The 25,410-nt window shown below is 48.5% G+C and overlaps 4 protein-coding genes across 4 annotated transcripts; 2 read left to right on the top strand and 2 right to left on the bottom strand.

Annotated features, from left to right (window-relative positions):
* Positions 1 to 1,978: 1,978 nt before the first annotated feature.
* On the bottom strand, positions 1,979 to 2,431 carry LOC136529804 (secreted RxLR effector protein 161-like; the record flags this gene model as incomplete). Its single annotated transcript, XM_066522867.1, has 1 exon — positions 1,979 to 2,431. A coding segment is annotated over one exon (453 nt), but the record flags the coding sequence as incomplete, so codon positions are not given.
* An 8,347-nt stretch (positions 2,432 to 10,778) lies between these two features.
* Positions 10,779 to 13,925, bottom strand: LOC136528163 (U-box domain-containing protein 35-like). The gene is made up of 4 exons (XM_066521085.1): positions 13,460 to 13,925; positions 12,690 to 13,370; positions 11,244 to 12,575; positions 10,779 to 11,111 (listed from the first exon to the last, which is right to left on the bottom strand). Exons 1-4 carry the CDS (start codon positions 13,733 to 13,735, stop codon positions 11,022 to 11,024), a joined length of 2,379 nt encoding a protein of 792 aa, XP_066377182.1. The 5' UTR covers positions 13,736 to 13,925; the 3' UTR covers positions 10,779 to 11,021.
* Positions 13,926 to 17,043: 3,118 nt separating this feature from the next.
* On the top strand, positions 17,044 to 20,245 carry LOC136529134 (uncharacterized). The gene is made up of 5 exons (XM_066522199.1): positions 17,044 to 17,685; positions 17,802 to 17,918; positions 18,130 to 18,276; positions 18,540 to 19,360; positions 19,447 to 20,245. The coding sequence occupies exons 1-5, from the start codon at positions 17,337 to 17,339 to the stop codon at positions 20,029 to 20,031; spliced, it is 2,019 nt and encodes a 672-aa protein (XP_066378296.1). The 5' UTR covers positions 17,044 to 17,336; the 3' UTR covers positions 20,032 to 20,245.
* A 1,765-nt stretch (positions 20,246 to 22,010) lies between these two features.
* On the top strand, positions 22,011 to 23,765 carry LOC136528746 (anthocyanidin 3-O-glucosyltransferase-like). The gene is made up of 2 exons (XM_066521721.1): positions 22,011 to 22,610; positions 22,728 to 23,765. The coding sequence occupies exons 1-2, from the start codon at positions 22,082 to 22,084 to the stop codon at positions 23,621 to 23,623; spliced, it is 1,425 nt and encodes a 474-aa protein (XP_066377818.1). The 5' UTR covers positions 22,011 to 22,081; the 3' UTR covers positions 23,624 to 23,765.
* Positions 23,766 to 25,410: the final 1,645 nt, after the last annotated feature.

The following is a 25,410-nucleotide window of genomic DNA, read 5'->3' as shown; positions in this document are numbered from 1 at the left end:
ACAGCCCCATTGATTGTATATCCCTAATCATCTGCTGCAGCTCGGGTTCTTTGTACTTGCCAAGAGAATATGCATCAATGCATTTCACCTGAAGGACCGGTGGCTCCTTTTTCTTCAAAAACTTCCGATACAGAATGGAATCATAGAAATCATAATGAAAGGGGTGCCAGAAACGATACTCAAGGCGGAGATCCTTCTCATCCTCAGCATACAAGTTCCTTCCCCTGTGGTACCGGATGTCCTTGACCCGGTGACGATAATCCACAGGAAGGGGAGGAGTCCATCCATCAGCCGGATTTGGAGCCATGGCGGGCTCCCTCATGATTGGCGACACACCGGTGAATGGAACAAGCTGAATTGTCCCTAGCGGACCTCGAGTCGGGGTGCGATGTGGTGGAACAGCAAGGGTGCGTCCGGCACGGTCCAGCGCTTCCTCTTCTTCATCAACCACGGGCTCAGCCCCAACAGGGGCAGGAGCAGGAGGAGGGACAGCAGCCGAGGACCCCTGGACTCCACGGCCACAGGCAGCGTGGGAACCACCAGCACCACCAAGCTTAAAATGCGCCTTGGTGCGGCCAGGCGGCTTAGGAACAGCAGCACGATCTTGATTCTTCTTGGAACGCTTTTCCCGATGGCGCGAGGGACTGCCACCACCCTCCATGGCTGCGAAGAATACGAAGGGGAACTAAGAAACAATACACGGAGACGCGAACGAGCATTGAGAAGTGAAGAAACATGAATGGAGAGGTCATCCTAGGGTCGGGAGTTCCGGCTAAGGTCGGGACTTCCGACAGTCGGAAGTCCCGGCCTGACGTCGGGAGTACCGACGGTCAGAACCGCGGACGGCCACCGGGACCTCCGACGCCCAAATTGACCATCCCATTCATGAGGCTTCAAAGCACAACACACATCCAAACAAGGGAGATAGAGGAGTAGAGAGGAAGAAAGAATAGAGGCAAAACAAGAGGTACATTGGAGTTAGGGTTCGACGCCACGGTAGTACCTTTGATCGAGAACGGAGGAGACGCAAAAGAACGAAATCGCAGGCGAGGAACCAATCCACAAGCGCAAACACCTCCACCAAGGGAATCTTCTCCACAGCAACTTCAAGTCCACAGCCGATCCGAGGAAACACAAGGGCACAGGGCGGTGGAGAGGGGTAGGGACGGGTGGAGAGCGGAGCGGGACAGGGGGCGGACGGGACTACCGGCAGGAGGACCGGCAGGGCAGAGCGGGGAGGAGCGAGGGCGATGGTGCAAAGGCGGCGGTGCGAGGAGTGATGGCGGCGGTGAAAGAGGGCGACGGGGTGAATGAGAGGATAAGTGACCGGGCCGGGTAAAAAGGAAACGGGCAACCAACAGGCGTGGTCAAAAAAACGCAGATCTGCTCGGCGTCGGAACTCCCGGCTTACGTCGAGACTTCCGGCGTTAGCCGGGACTTCCGGCCGTCGGGACTTCCGACGCAGGAGAAACAGAAAAACCCTCAGCCTGCACTCACACTGCTATGTGGGGCAAAAATACGATGGACACACACATTTTCATAAGGGACTAGATTTCATTCAACCATCACAAAGCAATAGTCACTTATGAAAATTACAAAAATAGATTTTGAAAATGACACACAATGTTTTCTAAGTCTTTTCGCCTAACTAGATGAAACAAAATGTGTGTGCAAGGAATCAAGCCACGTTACGAGAATCAATGATATTTAGTTTACTCCTCAAAGCACAAAATCTTGACTCATCTAGAGGCTTGGTGAAGATATCGGCTAATTGTTTTTCGGTGCTCACATGATGAATGGCGATATCTCCTTTGGCTTCGTGGTCTCTCAAAAAATGATGACGGATGTCTATGTGCTTTGTTCGAGAGTGGTTTACAGGGTTGTTTGCCAACTTAATGGCACTCTCATTGTCACACAAAAGTGGAATCTTGGTTAACTCACATCCAAAGTCCTTTAGTGTTTGCTTCATCCAAAGTAGTTGGGCACAGCAAGCGCCAGCCGCCACATACTCGGCTTCGGCGGTGGACAAAGCAACGGAATTTTGCTTTTTAGAGCTCCATGATACCAAGGAGCGACCACTAAATTGGCAAGTCCCGGTAGTACTCTTTCGGGTTACTTTGCAACCGGCATAATCCGAATCGGAATAGCCAAGTAACTCAAAAGTGGAGCCCTTAGGATACCACAAGCCAAGATTAGGAGTGTGCACTAAATACCGAAAAATTCTCTTAACGGCCATCAAATGACATTCTTTTGGATTAGCTTGAAATCTTGCACACATGCACACGCTAAGCATAATATCGGGCCTAGATGCACAAAGGTAAAGGAGTGATCCAATCATGGAGCGATATACCTTTTGATTGACGTCCTTTCCTCCTTGATCAAGTTCAAGATGTCCATTGGTTGGCATGGGTGTCTTGATGGGCTTGGCCTTGTCCAAGTTAAACTTGTTCAACATGTCATTTGTGTACTTGGTTTGACTTATGAACGTGCCATCTTTGAGTTGCTTGATTTGAAATCCAAGAAAGAACTTCAACTCTCCCATCATGGACATCTCGAACCTATTTGTCATAATCCTACTAAATTCCTCACAAAAAGCCACATTAGTACTACCAAATATTATGTCATCGACATATATTTGGCAAACAAAGATATCATTATTGACTTTGCGAGTAAATAAAGTAGCATCGGCCTTTCCTATCTCAAAACCTTGTTTGAGTAGGAAATCCTTTAAACAATCATACCAAGCTCTAGGGGCTTGTTTGAGCCCATAGAGTGCCTTGTCGAGCTTGTAGACGTGGTTTGGATACTTGGGGTCTTCAAAGCCCGGTGGTTTCTCTACATACACCAACTCGGATAGGGGGCCGTTGAGAAATGCACTCTTCACGTCCATTTGATATAGCTTGAAGTCATGATGAGCGGCATAGGCAAGTAGAATACGAATTGATTCTAGCCTAGCCACCGGTGCATAGGTCTCCCCAAAATCCAAGCCTTCAATTTGAGTGAATCCTTGAGCCACCAACCTTGCCTTGTTCCTTGTTACCACGCCATGCTCATCTTGCTTGTTGCGGAAGACCCACTTAGTTCCAATCACATTTTGCTTGGGCCTTTCCACCAAGGACCAGACTTCATTCCGAGTGAAGTTATTCAACTCCTCTTGCATAGCTATCATCCAATCCGGATCATCAAGTGCCTCTTCCACCCTACGAGGTTCCAAAGGAGAAACAAACGAGTAATATTCACAAAAACTTGCTAAACGAGAACGTGTAGTTACCCCTCGTCGAATGCTCCCCAATATGTTATCAACGGGATGATCCCGTTGAATGGATTGATGCACTCTAGGATGTGGCACTTGTGTTGATCTTTGGATAGGGCCATCATCATCATCATCATCACGGTCATGATCGATTGGAAGATTACAATCATGAGCTAGTGGAGGGTTGACTTCACTTCTTTCTTCATTGTTGAGTTGTGGTTGAGCTCGCTCATTGTTGACACCATCTTCACGAGAATGATCTTGTGCTTCATTTGATCTCCCATCTTGATTATTTCTTGTTGCGGAAGCTTCACCATGTTCATTGGATGAAACATGATGAATGGTTGGATCAAGATCATCATGCACAACATGGTCTTCATCTTCATCTTCAACGGGCTTTACTTCACCAATAGCAAGCTTCTTGATTGCTTCGTGTGGAGCTTCTTCATTACCTACATTCTCAACATTGACTTGCTCTTTTTGAGAGCCGTCGGTTTCATCAAAAGTCACGTCTACCGCGATTTCAATCAAACCGGTGGTTTTATTGAAAACACGATATCCATGTTCATTAGTACCATAACCAAGCATGAAACCTTCATCAACCTTTGGTGCAAACTTAGAGCTTTTGGATTTCTTGTTAAGTATGAAACACTTGGATCCAAAGACTCTAAAGTAATGCACCTTAGGCTTTTTACCGGTTAGAAGTTCGTAGGCGGTCTTTTCTCTTTTCTTGTGAAGATATAAGCGGTTGATAGCATGGCATGCCATGTTGACCGCTTCCGCCCAATAGTTGGTAGGAGTCTTGTATTCATCCAACATTGCTCTTGCGGCTTCTATGAGTGTTCGGTTCTTCCTCTCCACAACACCATTTTGTTGTGGAGTGTATGGAACCGAAAACTCATGCTTGATCCCTTCTTCATCAAGAAACTCTTCAATGTTGGTGTTCTTGAACTCCGTCCCATTGTCACTTCTAACTCTCTTGATTTTGACATCAAACTCATTTTGGGCTCTTCTTGCAAATTTCTTGAAGATACCTTGGACTTCACTCTTTTCACGCAAAAAGAATACCCAAGTGAAACGAGAATAATCATCAACAATTACAAAACCATATTTGTTACCACCAATGCTTATATAAGCGACGGGTCCAAATATATCCATGTGAAGCAACTCTAATGGCCTTTCCGTTGTCACAACATTCTTGACGGGATGTTTAGCTCCAACTTGTTTTCCCGCTTGACATGCGCTACAAATCCTATCTTTCTCAAAAGAAACATTTGTTAGTCCAAGGATGTGTTCGCCTTTTTGAAGTTTGGCCAAGTTCCTCATCCCAACATGGGCAAGTCGACGATGCCATAACCAACCCATGCTAGATTTTGCCATTAAACAAGTCTCGGGATTTACTCTATTTGATGTGAAATCAACTAGATAGAGTTTCCCTTTTAAATGACCCGTAAATGCAATAGAGGAATCCTCCCTTCTATAGACTTCCACACCCTTATCCGTAAAAAGACAATTGTAACCCATCTCACAAAGTTGTGAAACGGACAACAAATTGTATTTCAACGAATTCACAAGTAAAACATTGGAAATTGAATTATCATTTGATATAGCAATTTTACCCAAACCTAGGACTTCTCCTTTTCCATTGTCACCAAACACAATGTTTCCACTTTGATCATGACTTGGTTGAAATGATGTGAACATGTCCTTCTCTCCGGTCATATGATTGGTGCATCCGCTATCCAACACCCAACTTGTTCCACCGGAGGAATATTCCTACAAAGACAAATTAGGCTTTTGTTTTAGGTACCCAAAGTGATTTGGGTCCTAGAGGGTTAGTCACATAAAACTTGGGCACCCAAACACTCCTCATTATTTCCTTTCTCTTTTGGGCACCAACATATTTAACCACAATTTTGCCATCCTTGCCCCAACAACACATGTAGTCACTAGCATAGCACCGTGGAAGTGGTGCTTGTGGCTTGGGGACATCGGATTGCTTCGTCTTAATTGTCTTGTTGCTTGTAGGTTGTATCTTTGGGATGTAGATCTTGTTGTTGGCCTTGCTTATTAGCTCATCAAGAGCAACGCCCTTGTTGAACTTCACATAAGGCACACCATTTATCATGTTCCTTCCATTGGCCTTTCCATCATACCTATTGTAGCCAATGCCTTCCTTAATTGATGGGTGCCTTGATAACTTGTATATTGTCTTGTTGGATTGCTCTTGACACTTGCACCCATTCTTCAATATTATCTTCAACCTATGAATCTCCTTGTCTTTCTTCTCTATCTCAACAAGGTTAGTTGTATATGCATTCACATCAATTTTATAGCATCTTTTACAACCATCACTAGTGGAGACATTAGAGTCTTTGGTTGCCTTAGGAGAAGTTGAAGTGCTAGCCCAAAGAGTACTATAGTTTAGCTCAAGATTTCGATATTTTTCTTCCAAGCTTGTGAGGCTTTCTTGAGCTACACTCTTTTCATTTTTTAGGCTAGCTACTTGATCATTAATCGAAGAATGTTCTTTAGTCAATTTCCCAAATGAGTTATTGGCTAAAGATAATTCAACGGTTAATTTTTCAACCTTCATCTTTTCCTCGGCGATAGATGCTTCAAGAGCAAGATTTTTCTCTCTTTCTTTTGTGATTATGTCTCCTTGCATCTCTAAGCATCTATCCCTCTTCTCTAATTTCTTCATTAGTATTTTTATTTTAGTGAAGGCCTTTTTACCAAATTTCTTTATCATAGTTGCTTCAATTTCTTCTATGTTCTCATCACAACTATCATCATCATCACTAGAGGAAACGGGTGTAGTATGTACCTTCTCCCCTTTTGCCATGAGACAAGTTGGGGTGTAGTAGTCGTTGTCGATGAGGTTGGAGAAGAGCCTCGGTGGTGAAGATAGGTTGGGGAAGAGTTTTGGTGGTGAAGTTGAGTCGGGGAAGATCATGGTTGGTGAAGAAGAGTGGTGGATGGCGATGTTTGCGGTTCTCTTCTTCTTCTTCTCATCATCACTTGAGTTACTATCACTTGACTCCCATTCTTCCCCAAGATGAGCTTCACCTCTCTTCTTGCCTTTGTTCTTCTTGTCTTCATCCTTGTCATACTTGTGCTTCTTTTTCTCATTAGGACAATCGGCTATGAAGTGACCGGTTTGACCACATCCATAGCAAAATCTCTTTTTGAACCTTCTCTTTCCATCACCATAGGTCTTGCGGTTGCTTTTCTTCTTCATAAACTTTCTAAGATTTCTAATCACAAATGCAACCTCCGCATCGGAATCTTCTTCTCCACTTGAGGAATCATCCTTCACTTTCTTCTTCTTTTCTTGACTTGAACATTGAACTTCATGTTGTTGAGTTGCTTTAAGGGCGGCACTTTTGTTGAATCCCATTGCATTAGGATTTTGATTGTGAGCATTGATTGCATCTTCATCTAGACACTCATGATGCTTGAGCTTTGAAAGGACTTCTTGAGGTGTCATCTCATCATAACCGGGCCTTTCCATGATCACGGATGCTAGCATGTTATTCTTGGCTCTATAGGTTCTCAACATCTTTCTAGCAACTTTGTTGTCATCCCATTCGGTGCTTCCAAGAGCTCTTATGCGGTTGACCAATGCCATGAGCCTATCAAACATAGATTGTGTTATTTCATTTTGCAAGAATACAAATCTTTCCAATTCACCATGAAGTAACTCTATGTTGCCTTTTCTCACACTTTTATCTCCTTCAAATGATACTTTCAAAGTATCCCAAATTTGTTTAGCACTTTCCATTCCATTCACTTTTCTAAACTCATCCGGAGCTAGGCTTGACACAAGCAATGCTACGGCTTGTGCATTTTGATGGAGGTTGTGCACTTCTTCCGGAGTTATCTCTCTATCTTCATCGGTAGGAATCATCACACCAACATCCACAACTTCTCAAAGTCTTGCGGCAATGAGATGCATCTTCATCTTGTATGACCAATCGGTGTATCTTGTTCCATCAAAGTGAGGTGGCTTGCCAATGTTGACAGATGGTGTATGTAGTGTTGAGCCCTTCATGAGTTGTCCATAGTCAAAACTCATGTTTGAATAAACTCCTTTTCCATGAGCATGCTCACCGGCTCCAATATCACTAGCGGCATCTTTGTTTGCTTCATTCTTGTCACTAGTATCATTCTTGCCACTTATTGCATCTTCTACTTTCTTGCTCAATTCTTCCTTCATTTTGCTCATCTCATCTTGCATCTTTTTCATTTCATCTTGAAAGATCTTGGCTTGAGTACTCATCAACTCTTCAGCTATTTTCTTGGCCATTTCGATGGCAATGGCTTGCATCTTATCGGACTCCGACATTGTTTCTTCTCACGCGGTGAAGCGCAAAGAGAAGACCTCGCTCTGATACCAATTGAAAGGATCTAACAATGCCTAGAGGGGGGGTGAATAGGCGTATCTAAAATTTACTGCAAAGGCTAAGTTCAATTCTGTCAGTCACTGTCGGAAGTCCCGACATTTGGGTCGGAACTCCCGACGTTGTCAGAAGTTCCGGCGCAAACGTCAGCAGTTCCGACGCCTACGTGAACTACAAAAGCAGTGCCAAATTTAACTTTGCGGATAAATGAACTTACAACCTCACTTCCTAGTGGTTTGGTGAAGATGTTGGGTCACTCCCTTGACGCCGTAATGCCTCCAAACCGTAGATCGAGTCCAAACCCTAAAATGGAAATTTGGGAGAGAGAGAGACAAACACATACAAGTAATATCTAGCAATCACAACAACAAGCATACGGGACACAAAGATTTATCCCGAGGTTCGGAACCCCACTAAGGAGCTCCTACGTCCTCGTTGTTGAGGTGACCACAAAGGTCGGAGTCTTTTCCACCTCCTTGCCTCTCTCTAAGCGACCACAAAGGTCACTTGAGCTTTCCACTAAGAAATCGAGGGGTAATACAAACTTCCCGAGGCTCTTCCACAAGATGGAAGCTCTTGGGCGACGCCTAGCTGGCTAGGGGTAAAACCCCAAGAGTAATAGACGCAAAATCAACCGGCTTGACGAAGAAATCAAGTGCTCAAGCTTTCCAAAGTGATGCTCTCACTTAATCCACTCTCCTTTCAATCAAACCCTAAGGGAATCGAAGATTGGAGCAAAGGGGGAAGGAGAGGGGCGCTTTCAGTTGCTTGGAGCTGTTGAGCACGAAGTGGGTCGCTGTAAGTGAGTCCGTAACGGTTAGAAGTGAAGTGAGAAGTATTTATACTCCAAGTGAAAATCCAACCGTTCAGATCTACGTTTGAAGTTCCGACGCAGATCTCGGGACTTCTGACGATAACAGAAAACACTGTTCACGAAGGTCAGAAGTCAGCGCGTGCAAGTCAGTGTCGGAACTCCCGACAAACGTCGGGACTTCCGACGGTCGGTAGTTCCGACGAACGTCGGGACTTCCGACATGCGCAGTAAAACAGACAGTCAGCACCTCTGATGCCAGGACTCCCGGCTTGGGTCAGGTCAGTGTCGGAACTCCCGGAGAACGTCGGGACTTCCGATGGTCGAAACTCCCGGAGAACGTCGGGACTTCCGACGAGCACAGACAGCGAGCCAGTCAGAAGCACAGGTGTCGGGACTCCTGGCTTAGGTCGGGACTTCCGACTGTCGGTAGTTCCGACTTACGTCGGGACTTCCGACGTCGACAGTCACAGAAATTTATTCTATGTGCTCGTGAAGTGCAAGAGTGTCACTCTTTAGATTTTATTTAAATGCTTGAGCACTCTATCTTCCTCAGACCAATTAAATTTGCATCCCTCTTAATAGTGCGGCGGATCCTAAACTCAAACTTAAAATTAAAACCTTTGAAGATCGTTTTGAGTTCGTCCGCCTTTGCAACTTGAATAATTGAGGGATACCATTACATCTTTATCAACTCTTTGATTCTTTCACGGGACTAATAGCTGTAACATATCTCATTAAGATCATATTAGTCCCTAATTTGGATGTCATCAATACACCAAAACCCACGTAGGGGGCAAATGCACTTTCACAATTGTACGTTTGTCACCAGGTTATGACGACGGTATTTGTCACTATAGTTGTCATAATACATTAGGCGGGATGGTGACAAGTGTACTGTCCAGGGATCTGACGTGGCAGATGATGTGGTGCGTGACGTGGCCCATGTATCATGGGCTGCTTTCCTCACTAGTTAATTGGGCTAAAACTAGTTTGGCCCACACGTTGTGGCTGGCCTTTTTGGCCCAATTTCTTATGAATCTTTTTAGCCCATTCTTTTTTTCTCTAGAGGCCGAGCATTCATATTATCAACCAAGCCCATTTAAATATTCATCACAAATAATAAATCACATCACCAATTACATAATAATCACAATTTTTAACGTGCGACCATAATATTTCCTCCAAACACAATGCTTCATACAACATTAGGTGCTCCAAATGTGTCATGATCCTGGTTCTTCCGGGAACATTACAACCCATATAAATATATCAACCAGCTCAAATACACATGAGCAAACCCATATACATACATCAGCCAACCCATATAGTTCTGTGATCTTATATTAACAACATCTCCATACCAGGTATCTTGTACTAAATTTCTTCACGTACCAGCATGCCTCCTCTTGAACTCAATGGTCTGTTACATGAAACACCAGATAATTAGAGATAGAATCTCATAGGCACGACACTATTTTCAGCTAGCAACTTGACTAGTTTAACCATTCTGTATATATCATCGGATTGCAGTATTAGTTTTGAAGTTTATGTTGCCAACACAAGACTACATTCAGGAACTGCATGTCAAAAAAATTGAAAAAATAAATTAGCAGCAAGCTACTAAACGCAGCAGAAAAAGAATAATACGGGCTATGGGCGCGGTACTAACAGCAAGCTATTTAAATCAGCACAAAAATGAAAAAAAAGTAACTAGCAATCAATCAATTAATAGGTACAAATATTTCTCAAAGCAGTAAAACAAATCAATAGTAAATAAGCAGCACACTAATTAGTCAGCTAACAGGAGCTTCTATTTACACATGGGCAAAATAAGCCAAGCTTAAAAAATAAAGCATACTGCTGTTGCTGCTATGCCGAACTGAACTCTACTGAACTGAACTGCTAGCAGTAGCTACTGAAAGTACTTCACAGAACTGAACTGAACTAAACTGCTGCTATGCCGAACTGAAAGCTATATAGCTACTGCTACTGCTGCTGCTATGACAAACTTTCGTCATGAGCTATTGTCACAAAGATTGGGAAGGGCGCACGGTGACAGTTGTTTATGACTAAAACACATCTTGGTCACGAACGCTTGTAATCTTCTGAAAAATTATCATAAACGCATCGTTTCTATGACTAAAAAGTGCTTTGTCATATGAAAATTGTCATAGAAGGCCTAATCTCTTGTAGTGAGGGCGAGCTATATTTTTCAAGTAATCCGTTCCTTTGTAGCATAGATATAGATATATACTATGTATAGACATTTAAAAAAACATAAGAACGTGCCCCTAATCCAACAAAAAAATCCATTACACAAAAGAGGAAGCTGTCACAAGTCAGGTACACGGCAATGGCAGAGCCAGCCATGCGGTTCTGTATTACTAGTACATAGCTCGTGCCTCGTGCAAGAAAATTCTGCACCAAACTCATGCTAGAAACAACACCTGCTCTAGCTCCCCCTCAAGCTAGGCAGCTTATGAACCTGCACAACACAACGCCACCCCCTTCACCCTGCAAGCGCCGACGCTGGAAAGTTCATGCATGGGCGTCAAACGTTCGATCTTCTCGGCGGCTTGGGCGAATCGCTCGCTCTTGAGCTGAACACTGATCTTGGGTACTGAGAATCGACCATCATCTCCTGTAAATTTCCCATCGAATACTCGTCTCAGTTATGCTTAGAATTGAAGTTCGTTATTAGTCGTGTTGGAAAAAAAATTTTAAACGGAAGTGTTGGAAAAAGGTTTGGTTATTATGGACGGAGGATGCTTACGGCGGCGTGCGACAGTGAGACATTGCTGTGGAACGGCGAGCTGTGCATGCCCATGCCGCCGCCGCCGCTGCCGCCCCTGATGGCGCCGCAGTACTGTATGTTGTCCTCGCCGAGCGCGCGCAGCCGGTTGAGCTCTGGGAGCACGACGGCGCCGAGGTCCGGCCGGTCCTTGCGGCGCAGCTCGCAGCAGCGGAGCGCCATCTCGGCGAGGCACTGCGCCTCCTCCAGGGGCCAGTCCGGCACGGCGGGGTCGAGCATGTCCAGCAGCGCTCCGCGCTCTATGGCGCGGCCGACGTGGTGCGACAGCCCCATGGGCGGCTTCGCCGTGATGATCTGCAGCAGCATGACGCCGAAGGAGTAGATGTCGGACTTGACGCCGAGCATCCCCGTCTGCTGGTACTCCGGGTCGATGTAGCAGAAGGTGCCCGCGGTGGACGTCATCCGGTACTGCGTCACGGTGTCGGCGACGGACGGCGGCACGAGCCGCGCCAGCCCGACGTCGCTGATCTTGCTCACGTAGTTGCGGTCCAGCAGGATGTTCCCCGGCTTGAGGTCCCGGTGCACCAGCGGCTCCGGCTTGGTCTGGTGCAGGAACAGCAGGCCCGTGGCGATCTCGGCGCAGATGCGGAACCGGTGCTGCCAGGGGATGACGGGTCCGGCGGCGCCGGAGGAGCGGCGGAACAGGCAGTCGTCGAGGCTGCCGCTGGCCATGTACTCGTACACGAGGCAGCCGTACTCCGGGCACGCGCCCAGGAGGAGCACCATGTTGGGGTGGCGGATGCAGCTGAGCACCTCCACCTCCTGCTGGAACTGCGACCGGCCCTGCGCCGCGTCGGGGCGGAGCACCTTGATGGCCACCTGCGTGTGGTCCAGGAAGCCCTTGTACACGGGGCCGTACCCGCCCTCGCCCACCTTGCGCGCGTCGTTGAAGTTGTCGGTGGCGTGCTCGATCTCCTCGATGGCGTAGCGGCGGTACCGGACCTCGTGCGACATGCCGCTGCTGCCGCGGTTCTTGCGCTCCTCGGCCTCCTTGAGCAGCTTCTTCTCCGCACTGATCCGCTTCTGCACCTCCATCTCCGCGATCCGCTGCGACGCCTCCGCCGCCTCCATGGCCGCCTTCGCCTTGGCCTTCTCCCGCTCGATCATCGCCATCGCCGAACCCTCTGTTATCCGCGAGTCCTGCGTCTTCTGCTCCTCCTCCATCTTCCACCGCTGCAGCTCCATGGCCTTCTGTTTGGCCGTCAGCGCCTCCTTGCAGGCCGTGCTGTACATGTCCATGGTCTGCTTCAGCTCCAGGCGTAGCCTCTTCATCTCCGCCTCCACGTCGTCCTGCTGTTATTAGCATAGGAGTGCATGCATCGTTTCTCTCATCAAGAATTCAAGATGGTGGCAATGACCATCAGAGTTGGGCTAATTAATAAAACAAAACAAAAGAAATCAAGTCACCATGCCGAGGGAGCAGAAGGAAGAGCTGCTGCTCTGCGAGAAGGTGGTGTGGTCCATGCCGCCGCCGAAGGAGTCGCCGCCCCACTTGCTGGGCGTGCGCGACATCTCGAAGCTGTGGTCGTAGCTGTCCACGGAGCCGTTGGACATCCGCGGCGGGATCGCGGAGTGGTGCTCGACGCTCCGGCGCCCGGTGCTGCTGACGAACGAGATGTCCGCCGAGTCCGGCATGGACATGTGGCTGAGGTCGGCGTACGACTTGCGCGTGTTGGCGGGGCCCCCGCGCGCGAACGGCGAGCGGAAGTTGTCGACCCGCGGCGTCTCGCCGTGGTCAGAGTGGCCCCTCGACGACGAGGACCACCGCTGCGACTGCGGCGGCGGCTCGGGCTTGGGCGTCGCGGCGTCGCCCTGCGCCGATTGGATCTGCGACCGGAGCGGCGACACCCGCGGCGCGGCGCGGATGGAGTTGCGCTGCGACGACACCTTCCCCTTGTTGACGATGTACACCGTGCAGAAGTCCGGCGCGCCCTTGGAGATGGTGGTCGGGATGTCCGCCTTGAACCGGACGAAGCCGCCCCTCGCCGTGGCGCCGAGGACGAGCTTCTCCACGGCCGCCTGCGCCGAGAACTCGATGATGGACTTGGCCACGTCGTGCTCGTCCAGCACCACGTCCTTGCAGTGGATCTGCAGCAAGGCAGCGTACATGTCAGAACCTCTCTCCATCAGTGCACGACGACACGCATGCGTGCTCGGATGCTCCGATCGTCACGCACGTCTTTGCGGGTGCAGAAGCATCGGAACGGGAGGAAGAGGTCCTTCATGTGCGGGTCCGTCGGCTGCTTGAACCCGGCGGCGTCCTCCACGCCGCCGGAGGTGCCCTTGGTGTTGACGTGGACGAGGACGATGGTCTGCCCCTTCTGGACCAGCGAGTCGATGGCCCACTTGAGCGCGTTCTGGCTGTTCTTGTCCTTGTCGATGCACACGGCCACCAGCGGGTAGCCAAGGTCCGTCCCCGCGTCCCTGCCGCCGTCATGGTACGACCGCCCCATCGTCAGTCGTCGCTGTCGACGGCGGCGTATGGTGTGACCCTCCTAGCTTCCGCCGGATTAATCGTTCGGCTCACGAGCCACAACACGACGACCGACGAGGATCTCAGTGTTGTGCCATGGCCAGATCGATCGATCAACGGACTGGAGGACGACGGGGGCACGCCGAGGGGCCTGGAGGGCACGTCGTCGGTCTTCTTCGCAGCTTCCTGCTCGAAGGGTTGACCCCCGTTATATTAAGCACACCATTTTGGGGATGTGGTGGCCGTCTGGGCCGTACGTGCCGGCCGAAAATAGAGGTGTTCACCGGGGCTTCAACCTCGTTCAACGGGTGGCCACTGGACAACGGATTCCTGCCCTTTTGGAACACGTGTTATATTACTCGAGTTTTTTTTGTTTACCTTTTTTTTTTTGGGATACAAAGACCCACGTCACAAAACCACCGTGCTTGCATTGCTCACGAGTGCACAGGATTTCAACTTATACCTCCTCCATTCCAAACTAGTATAGGTTATTTCAGCTTTTCCAAAGTCAAACTCAACTTCTTTAACTTTGCATAGTTTATAGATAGAAAAACATATCAAAATCTATAACAACAAATTAGTTTCACTAATTTTTTTCATAAAATATATCTTGAAAGTGTGTTCACTTAAACATGTAGATGCTAACATATATTTTTTTTATAAAAAACTTTGTCAACGTTAATAAAGTTTCACATAGGATAAAGACAAAGTGAGCTATAATTTTGAAAAAAAGAGAGGATTAGTATGACATCATGAATCTATAGGAAACACGTTTCATGCCGTCTAAAGCTAAAATTATTTTCCTATAGATTATGTAAGATGGTGAGATTTATTTCACTTATCAGGCCATTACCTCTTTTACTCCCTCACTTCCAAATTATAAGATATTTTGGCTTTTCTAGATACATTTCTATAAAGCTAAGTCAACCGTAATGCGCTTAATTCATTAAAAAAACTTGTTAGGTGACTCTATTTTCAAATATTGCATTTGAAGTATACATGTGTGTTTGGTTGGGTGGCTAGCTCTCTATCCAAGCTCTAGAATGCATTCTAGCTTTTATTTGGTTGCCTCTTTTGGGCCCGAAGCCAGACCCAACTAGTGCACCGACCATCCCTTGGTCTAGCTACCGGGAAACGCTCGGCCCCTTCATTTTCAAGGAGCCTGGCTTAGCTTGTACAGGCGACAGGACTGATTCCGCTCACATCCGTGCTATTTCACCGCGGCTCGCCTGCCTCTTCATTGCCTTTGTCGCCGAGACATGCCATAGCCCCAGGGTTCGCACTCTGCCTCCACCCTATCGACCACTGCCCAGGAGTCGTTCTCTGCTTCCACCCCGCCGGTCGCCACGTGATCCACGGTCCGCTTCCACCTCGCCGGGCGCCGGCTGTTGGTGGATCCGCGCTCCATCCCCACACCGTGCGACCGTCGCCAGAGGCGGTGCCAGTGGTGACTATCCGCCTCATGCTCGCTCCAAGAGCTCCGCCGCTGGGCTCGCGCCTCCACCCGTCTATGGAGTCATCAACGCAGACTAGATTCAGTCTATAGAGCCGATGGAAGAAAAAGAACACGAGCTGAAGAACAAAGTGAGGCCGTGAGGGAGATGTGATTTTGGCTAAGATTCACCTTCACTAAAAAGAGGTGATCCTATCTAAGCTAGCTAGACAACCAAATACGATTTAGATAAGCCAGACTTTACTAGTACAAGTAAACCAAATACATGACTCTTGTATTACTGGAACCAGGGTTAGGCTGGCTAGGCCTAGTTGGGTAGCTAGTCTAGTCTAGATCTAAAACGTGAACCAAACACAACCTATATGTCGTGTACATGTCGCTAAACCAAGTTAGCTTCGCTGGCCATAATAAATAGACAAACTTTTCTGGTGACTTGGTTGATTTAATTTACAACAACAATGTATTCATTATTCATTTGGTTCCCCTTCAAAAATATCATGTGAACGCCTTAGAATGAAGCCTCAGGTTTATGCATGGAAACAAAGTATGCCTAAAGTTAAACATGCATATTCTTTACCGATATAGTGTATCACGTATCTGTGTCCATACAGTCTCAATATTTTTACATATATATTAGGTTCCTGTCCTCGGGTATATCTGACCTTTGCTCAATTGTATAATTAGATTTATTCAAGTAACAGATTACAATATTGCAGCAGTATATTTTCTTTCCTCAAATCTCTTTCATAGTATTAACTACTAGGGTTATTTTGAACGAAGCCATTACAATTTTCACGTTTTGAGGATTTGCCATTCCAATTCATCTAATAGGAAATTTACCATTATAATTGTTGAACTCGCTGACAAATGCCATTATAGATGTATTTGGCCTCCTTGGGCCCACCTGCAGGTGATGTATCTATGTTGTATTCCCATATAGACCAAATTGCCCTGGGGGACAGAAGGATAAAGCCCGATTCGTATCCGCTCGATTCATCGTTTCAGCGATACGCGTCCATGGCTTCCAGAACAGCAACCTCGATTCATGTCTCGCCGGCGGCGGCTTTGGAGACTGGCGTGGGCGCAGGTTGCCGGTCGCGGCAGGCGAGTGGTCACGGGCGGTCCGTCACTGCGGTGGCGAGGCGGGCGGTCGCTGCGGAGGCAGTTGCGGGCGGGCGCAGCTATCGCAAGCAGGCCGTCACTGTGGTGACGCGGCAGGCAGCCGAATTTTTTACATTTTGGCCCCCTTTTTGAAAGTTTCTCACAAATAGACCCATGACGAAAAGAATTTAGAAAATGGACCCTTAGCTCGGCGCCATTGGTGCTGGCGTCGAACTAACACGTCTCGGCGCCAGCGTCTCTGGCGCCGAGCTCCTGGGCACGGTAAATGACATGGCACTGAGCTCGGCGCCAGTCACTCTGGCGCCGTAGATTTGGCGCCGAGCCTTTAATACCTATGGCCCGTGCCTCTCTTCCTCTCCCTCTCTCGCCCTAGAAGAGCCTAGCTCCACGTCGCCGCTGCCGCCGCCGCCCGCGCCCGCGCCCGCTCCGTGTAAGTGCACGGGGTACTATGCGAGCTTGGCTGACGAGTTTGTCGCTGGCTGCTCAAGTTTTCACGTTCTCTCTCTCGTCACCTAGGCAAATACTCCCTCCGTCCGGTAAATTTTGCAATTGTAAGACCTGAGGGAGCCACCAATGCACAAGGCAAATGACCAAAATACCCCTACTGTTAATCTGACAACTATACCAGAGTTCAGTTTCATCATCATTGCACAGGATATGGCCTACACGTGTCTTTACACAAAGGTTGACACAACATGGCGAGAAGACTCTAGAGACAGAGAAAAAATAAACAAAGCTTCTATGAACCCTAGTTGGTGGCTGAGAATGATCCACGCGGTGTCCAAAATTTGAACCATCTCCAAGTGATTTCCCGCCTGTGATCTCCAAGTGATTTCCCGCCTGTGCCACCCCACGTCCCCTTGTATAAGCTCTCCCTGCAACACCCACAAGATCATCCACTCCCATCAGCCTCCCCTCGTATAAGCTCTCCCTGCAATACCCACAAGATCATCCACTCACACCAGCCTCCCCTCCATCAACCTGGAAGCCATTTTCATCATCAGCCATGCCCATAGATCTCAACATTCCTCCTGATCAACATGGAGAGCTCTTACCTGATCTCAATGAAGAACCTGCACATGAGGAAGATGAAATCGGTCATCTCCGGGAAGATCAACTTCATGAAGATGAAGCCCAACTTCCAGATCAACATGGAGAGCTCTTACCTGATCTCAATCAAAAACCTGCATATGAGCAAGAAGACAAAATCTCTCATGTCCAGCAAGATCAAGTTTATGCAGCTGAAGCCCATTTCCAAGGTCAACCCCTACATCTTCATCACAATGAACGCCTTGGTATGCATGTCATCGATCTCAACGTTTATGCTTCCGAGGGTGAACACGAACATCATGAAGGTAATTCTTTTTCTATTGATTGTATTCAGACAACAATAAGAACCAGCTCAATTTTAATTATCTACTTAAAACTAGAATCATACTTGAATTACATATTGTGCCTCACCTCATTTCAGTAGTTGGAGTACAGGAAGAGCATCCGCAAGATGCATGTCTCATCTTTGGTGGTCCACATGAATTTGATATAAACTTTGAACCTTCTGAGCTGCAGCGACAAATACATCAAGTTCACAGTAAGCTTACGACCTGCTAACCTTTTTCTTTTCAATGGCTGAATACGCCTGCAGTTACAGTTCTCCAATACAGAAAATTAACAACAGTTACAGTTCATCGCTTATACCAATAATTATTTACTTGTACCAACACTCATAAGTGAACCGAAAATTGAACTAAGAAATACTCCTACACAATTGCTCCACAACTCACCATTTCATTCTTTTGTAGGCATGGTGGAGGCCATGGATGAGTATGGTGTTCATACTCACCCTGAGGACATAGTCTTCAATGAAGAGGAGTTGGATGACTCGGATGTTGAAGAACATCACAACATTGAAGTTTCTGAGCAGCAACAAGAGATGCAGCAAGTTATCAGTGAGTACACCATCATCAATCCTTTTTCATTTAATTTTCCAAAGCACGTTGAATTGAATAGTTCAAACATTAAGGGGTTTCCTTCATATATGCTGTAATCATAATGGGTACAGATTACTACTAAAAGGACATTAAATATCTAATGTTCAATGCACCTAATCCAACAGACCTGATTGGTTTTTGTAACTCATGTCAGTTAAATTGATCTTCAAATCTTAACCAACTGCTCTACAATAACTCACCTTGTAATTCCTTTTTTGTAGACATGATGGACGACATGCACGAGTATGGTGTGTATGCTAATGCTGTGGAGGTACACTTCGATGAAGAGGAGTTGGAGGACTCAGATGTTGAAGAAGATCATCATGCTACTCAGAATAGAGCACGTCCATATAGAAATTTGACAGATGCCGAACGACAGCAAATCTATGAAGCATTGCTTGAGAGAAGCAACCATGGAAGACTAAAGAGAAAAAGCACAACTGTAGTTGCTCAATTGTTCAAAGTGAGTAGGTATCGAGTGCAACGCATTTGGCAGAGAGCGAAGCAATGCCGTGCACAAGGAAGGCCAGTGGATGTTAGATCAAGAATGCCCAAGAAGTGCGGGCGCAAAAAGGTACAAGTAGATCTATCTCAGATTCTTAGTGTTCCCTTGCATAGGAGGAGCACTATTCGATCTCTAGCAGAAGCCATCGGTGTAAAAAAGAGCACTCTGCATACGCGGTTCAAAGAAGGGCTACTACGACGCCACTCTAGCACACTAAAGCCATTGTTGAGGGAAGAAAATAAGAAAGAGAGGCTACAATGGTGTATTTCCATGTTAGATAAACGGACATTGCCAAATGAACCCAAGTTCATTGAAATGGACAATATCTTCCATATAGACGAGAAGTGGTTCAACACAACATCCACGTACAGGAAATATTATATGCTACCAGACGAGGATGACCCACATAGGACTGTGCAGAATAAGAATTTCGTTGGTAAAGTTATGTTCCTATCAGCAGTTGGAAGACCTATATATAATGATGCAGGTAATTGCATTTTTGATGGGAAACTAGGAGTGTGGCCATTTGTTAGAAAGGTACAGCATAGTACACTTGTTTCGCTATCTTACATCAATTTTTGGTACTCATTTGTTATCCCAACTTTGTCTCTCATTTACTGCAGGAAGGAGCAAAACGAAGAAGCCGTAACAGAGGGAGAGGGGCCCAAGTCACTAAGCCTATTAAGGTGGATCGAACTACTATGAGGTCGTACCTGATTGGTAACGTTCTAAAAGCTATTGTTCGAAAATGGCCACGAGAACTTAGAGGAAAAACCATATATATTCAACAAGACAATGCCCCTTCACATGTGCCAGTAGATGACGCAGAATTTGCTCAAGCTGTAGCACAAACAGGGCTCGACATACGACTCGTCAACCAACCTGCAAATTCCCCAGATTTGAATGTACTAGACCTGGGATTCTTTGCATCTCTCCAATCGTTAACCTATGAAAGGATCTCTAGGCATTTGGATGAGCTGATTCAGAATGTCCAAAATGAGTTTAATAACTATGATCCAGATACTTTGAATAGGGTGTTCCTCACACTACAAGGGTGTTTGATTGAGGTGATGAAAGATGGAGGAGGAAACAGATATAAAATTCCTCACATTGACAAAGGCAGGCTCGAAGCGCTAGGCATGCTTCCTAAAAGCCTTAGTTGTGACCGACAACTCTATGAGACAGTGATGAAGTCCTTAGAAAAATAATGATGGACATGAGTAAACCCCACATGAGTATTTTGATAGTCCTGTAATATAAAGGAATAAGCCTTTTGCTACTGCTATAATTATATGTCCTGTAATATAAAGGAGTAAGCCTTTTGGTACTGCTGTAATTATATATCCTGTAATATAAAGGAGTAAGCCTTTTGGTACTGCTGTAATTATATAAAGTTTTGAACTTTAAATGGTTTGTGGCAAATGTTTCCATTGTTGGTGGTGTTTTAATTTCAGAAACTTCTCTAGGCCTAAAAGTTCAGCTCATGATATATAGTAAATAGTAAATAGATAAGTTCGGTTCAGTTTACATGCAAAGAATGGAATGTATAAACTGCAGAACATATAAATGGGAATGTAAAAATTATTTGGCCATGATGTTGTACTGTTGTACGAGTAATAACCTCATTATATCATATCAGAGAGTCGAAAACATTGTGAATTTACCTATACAGATTTATAAGAACACCAGTTTCATTATGTAGGATAATTCTTATTTACCAAAAGCAGCATTTCATCATCATGCATATACAACAGTTCATCATTTTGGAGACCTAAATAGCAGTTTATCGTAGCAACTAGCAACCTGTCCAGCATGTTCTGGTTGCTGCCCCGTAGGATTTCCTCGGCCGCATTCACATTCTTGCAGACATCTGCAGCGCAGCACGTACCAGCAAGCGTATTAGCCATGCACGCATATGGGCATCTGCATCTGCATGCGTACGAGTGGCTGTTGGATGGATCGGCTTACCCGACTTGGCCGAAATGTTGTTGATGAGGTCCGCGAGCTCGCCGCTGCCATCGCCGCTCTCCTTGTTGGCCTTCCTCTTCTTCCTCCAGAACGTCCTGTTCCTCCACCTTTTCTTCTTGCTATCTGGCGTGGAAGCCGGCGCAGACGTCGACGCCTCTTCCTTGCCGCGCACACCACCAGGGGCGGAGGCGGACGGCGAACAGCAGCACGCGTCCGCACTGCGGAGTAACTTCTTGCCGTTGCTGCATCTCTTAGCGGCCGATGCGAACAGGCCCATCGTGGGACCGACGCGAGATGGGCAGTGCACCCTCGGGTTGATCCGCGCGAGGAGGGTGGCCGGATTTCTTGGGGATACTTCTACACCGACGAGGGCACCCTCGGGTCGATCCGGCAGGCCGACGGCACCTGCCGCCGCCTCGAGACATGCGCGCGTCGAGGATGAGGAGCTACTAGAGGAGAGGAACGGGGAAAGGAGATCTGCAGGGATGGAGTTCGATTTGAGCGTGAATTTGGGTTCGGGATCAGGATTGTGGATGGATGGGGAAGGAGCTCTGAGGTGGTGCGGGAGTGCTCGGCAGCGAAGGATACGGAGTAGGATGTGGGGAGTCTCGGATGGGGGAGATGAAACGAGTGGCTGAGGACGTTCGCGTGAGGTTTGGCTGTCGGTCGTGTTTTTTTTTAGCGTTCAAGAGACTTCTGTAACCTGGGTCCCACTTGATGTGATAGCCTACTACTCTAGGATTGCAAAATTTGTGGGACAAATTTAAACTCTAAAATTGCAAAATTTACTGGACGGAGGGAGTAGCTAGCAAGAAGATTCTTGCTGCGACGCCCTTAGTTCTGCTATTGATGTTGCTCGTAAAGGTAAGAGAGGCCCTTTTCCATCCTATTGACATTGTTTTTCTCTCGTAACGCCCAGAAATCAGCCAGCAGGTGCATGCATCGTGAGTGCGGGAGACCGAGCAAAAAAAAGTCCACGTGTCACCGTCTCGCTGGGCGTCCCCGCACGGTGCAGCCGTACCTAAACCCACGAGGCCAGGAGTCGGGCTCCGCACGTGGCCGCGCCGCCGCAACCACCACAACGCTGCACGCGCGTCGCGATACAACCGCCGGCCCACCTAAACTTCCGTACGACTGGCAGTGACAGGCTGGCAGCTGCGCACGCGTGGTCGCGCGGAGTTCAAAACGGCCCGCGCGGTGCCGCAACTGAAGCCGCATATCCAACGGCATCTCATCGCATCGCATTGCGCGCGCAGCCGACGCCACGCCAGCCTCGCCGAAGCAAAGACGATGGCGCCCGCCGCGTCCTCCCCGCCGCCGCACGTGGCCGTGGTCGCCTTCCCCTTCAGCTCCCACGCGGCGGTGCTGCTCTCCTTCGCGCGCGCCCTGGCCACCGCCGCCGCGCCGTTCGGGGCCACGCTTTCGTTCCTCTCCACCGCGTCCTCCCTCGCGCAGCTGCGCAAGGCCAGCGGCGGCGGCGGCGGCTCCGCCGGGAACGGGCTCCCGGGGAACCTGCGCTTCGTCGAGGTCCCCGACGGCGCGCCTGCGGCGGCCGAGGGAACCGTGCCGGTGCCGCGGCAAATGCAGCTGTTCATGGCGGCCGCGGAGGCCGGCGGGGTGAAGGCCGGGCTGGAGGCGGCCCGCGCCGCGGCGGGCGGCGCCAGGGTGAGCTGCGTGGTGGGCGATGCGTTCGTGTGGCAGGCGGCGGACGCGGCCGCCGCGGCCGGGGCGCCGTGGGTGCCCGTGTGGACGGCCGCGTCGTGCGCGCTCCTGGCGCACCTCCGCACCGACGCGCTCCGGGAGGACTTCGGCGACCAGGGTGCGTTGGATTCTCCTATTCTCTAGATAGTTCGTTGTGATATTGAAAAAAAAGTCTTATCTTCGCTAGAAAAAGAATGAAAAGGTCTGATCTTGAATCTTGATGCATCATTCACAGCCGCGAACAGGGCGGACGAGCTGCTGACCTCCCACCCGGGCCTCGCCAGCTACCGCGTCCGTGACCTCCCCGACGGCGTCGTCTCCGGCGACTTCAACTACGACATCAGCCTCCTCCTCCACCGCATGGGGCAGCACCTCCCGCGCTCCGCCGCCGCCGTCGCGCTCAACACCTTCCCGGGCCTGGACCCGCCCGAAGTCACCGCGGCGCTCGCGGAGATCCTGCTGAACTGCCTCCCGTTCGGCCCCTACCACCTGCTCCTCCCCAAGGACGACGCTGACACCACCGCCGCGCCAGCCGACCCGCACGGCTGCCTCGCCTGGCTGGACCGCCACCCCGCGCGCAGCGTCGCGTACGTGAGCTTCGGCACGGTGGCGTCCCCGCGGCCCGACGAGCTCCGCGAGCTGGCGGCCGGGCTGGAGGCCTCGGGTGCGCCATTCCTGTGGTCGCTGCGCGAGGACTCATGGCCGCTGCTCCCGCCGGGCTTCCTGGACCGCGCCACCAGCACCGGGTCCGGGCTCGTGGTGCCCTGGGCACCGCAGGTGCCCGTGCTACGCCACCCTTCCGTGGGCGCGTTCGTGACGCACGCCGGGTGGGCGTCGGTGCTGGAGGGCGTGTCCAGCGGCGTGCCCATGGCGTGCCGCCCCTTCTTCGGCGACCAGCGGATGAACGCGCGGTCCGTGGCGCACGTGTGGGGGTTCGGTGCCGCGTTCGAGGCGGGCATGACGCGCGCCGGGGTGGCCGCGGCTGTGGAGGAGCTGCTGCGCGGGGAGGAAGGCGCGCGGATGAGGGCCAGGGCGCAGGAGCTGCAGGCCGCGGTGGCCGAGGCGTTCGGGCCCGGCGGCGCGTGCAGGAAGAACTTCGACAAGTTCGTCCAGATAGTTTGTTGCGCTTGAAAGTTGTCTTTGCTGTTAGATACCCCTACCCGTTCGTTCAGAGGTTTTAGTGTTTTACAGTACTGTATTTACCAACAGAAGAATGGAGTACTTCCGTTTTCTCCTTGTGAAATGAACATTTGAATGTGATGACATTGGTTTTCCTGTTTGTTGGGGCTTCTGCCCAGTGGCCGTCACTCATCTCACCGTCGTTGTCGCGGCCGTCCCCATCAATCACCGGGCGACCGATGGCAGAGGAGCTGATCTGATTTCTGTCAGTTGCTGTTGGATCGATTCGGTAAAGATCAGCATCGGTTATTTACCCTGTTGGCTTAAGCTGAAATTTGACTTACGTTGATCTGTATGCTGAAATGTTGTGAGAGAAAATAATATTTTATAGTTGAAATGTAGCGCGAACAGGGCGATTGATCCGCCGGTTTTCAGTATGTGTCAGTCGAGGTCCGTTTCTGATTGCGTATGGTCATACCGCGTTTATCTGGGCTAGTGGATCAGCTGATTGTGTATGGTCGCAACATGGATCCTCTCTACTACACCATGCACTTTGTGGACGGGTTGCGGGATGATATTAAAGTTTCTGTGCACTTGCATGGTCCTACATTGCTCGATTTTGCTTGTGCTCTTGCATTGTTATTGGAGGAATTAGCGGGATGCTGGTCGGAAGAAGCACTTCCGCAAGCCGGGTGAAGAGCATAAAACAACATTCCAGACTTATACCGGGCATTACGAGTTTCGGGTCATGGCTTTTGGTCTATTAGGTGCATCCGCCACTTTCCAGATGATACACAATCGAGTTGTTTTCTTTTGTTAATTTATTTATGGCCATAACTGCTACTATCCCCCTATAGATGATAATAGTTTAACATCATCCATCATAATTTTTTGATATTAAATTGTAACCAAACATCTGATTGCCAAATTGTGGAATTCATGTCAAGAATATCCCTTAGACAAGCCTGGAGTCAAACAGAACTACTCCATAAAATGCTTGCCATGAGCAGTGCTTCTTCGGCCCCAAATTATAGGTTGTTTTGGTGAAATACCTTTTGCTATGCCTAAATGTACATTATGTCACAGTTAAAACTATGTATCTATTAAAATCAAAATCCTATCATTTGGAATGGAGAGAGCAATTCACTTTGGGAAGTAGGATCTATCAGCAAGCACAGTTATATTATACTGTTATCATGTTGAAGGTTCTCATCTTTAGCTAATTAGCTCTGCCTTTGTGGAACTACTCATTTGGGCTAATCCTACTTTGTCAACCTCTTGGCAGCTAGGCTAGCACATAGTAATTTCAAGGTTGTGCATGTACAAAAAAGGGAACCATCCAAAATTACCAAAGCTCCTAGTGAAATAAACTTGTAAAAAGTAACCCATGCTAAAGCTTACCCTGGAATAATTCAGCTGGCAATGGCATCATCAGTCCTAGCAGCTGAAAAAAAGGGAGACAAAGGCAGATGAGGAGATAATTTGGTTCCTGGAAAAGAGAAGTCACCAACAATAAAGGTTCAGCTATTCACCTTTATAATTCATCTGGCAATGGCATCATCAGTCCTAGCATTTTTCTGAAGTTCAGGGAGCATCACCGTCGAGTAAGGGGGAACATTGGGTTGCATGGTAGCAAGGCAAACCCTAGGAAAAGAAGCAAAGCTTATTATTTTGGAGGAGTGCAACACTACGATGTCTGTGCCGAAGACACAGGGGAGGTAGTGTGTGTGCTGGCTGTCCAAAACCCAGCAGAGCAAATCATGACTGATGATAGGTCTGAACTACACTGTCACCAGTTC

The sequence above is a fragment of the Miscanthus floridulus genome, chromosome 19 (assembly GCF_019320115.1).
Source record: "Miscanthus floridulus cultivar M001 chromosome 19, ASM1932011v1, whole genome shotgun sequence".
NCBI classification, from domain to species: domain Eukaryota; kingdom Viridiplantae; phylum Streptophyta; class Magnoliopsida; order Poales; family Poaceae; genus Miscanthus; species Miscanthus floridulus.
This window is presented reverse-complemented; position numbering and strand designations above follow the sequence as displayed.

Coding starts and splice junctions, on each gene's coding strand:
- LOC136529134 (XM_066522199.1), top strand. CDS start 17,337: ATGCCCATAGATCTCAACATTCCTCCTGATCAACATGGAGAGCTCTTA. Junction 17,919..18,129: donor ACAAATACATCAAGTTCACA/GTAAGCTTACGA, acceptor ATTCTTTTGTAG/GCATGGTGGAGGCCATGGAT. Junction 18,277..18,539: donor AGAGATGCAGCAAGTTATCA/GTGAGTACACCA, acceptor CCTTTTTTGTAG/ACATGATGGACGACATGCAC.
- LOC136528746 (XM_066521721.1), top strand. CDS start 22,082: ATGGCGCCCGCCGCGTCCTCCCCGCCGCCGCACGTGGCCGTGGTCGCC. Junction 22,611..22,727: donor GGAGGACTTCGGCGACCAGG/GTGCGTTGGATT, acceptor CATCATTCACAG/CCGCGAACAGGGCGGACGAG.
- LOC136528163 (XM_066521085.1), bottom strand. CDS start 13,735: ATGGGGCGGTCGTACCATGACGGCGGCAGGGACGCGGGGACGGACCTT. Junction 13,371..13,459: donor GCTTCTGCACCCGCAAAGAC/GTGCGTGACGAT, acceptor GCCTTGCTGCAG/ATCCACTGCAAGGACGTGGT. Junction 11,112..11,243: donor TCTCACTGTCGCACGCCGCC/GTAAGCATCCTC, acceptor GGAAATTTACAG/GAGATGATGGTCGATTCTCA.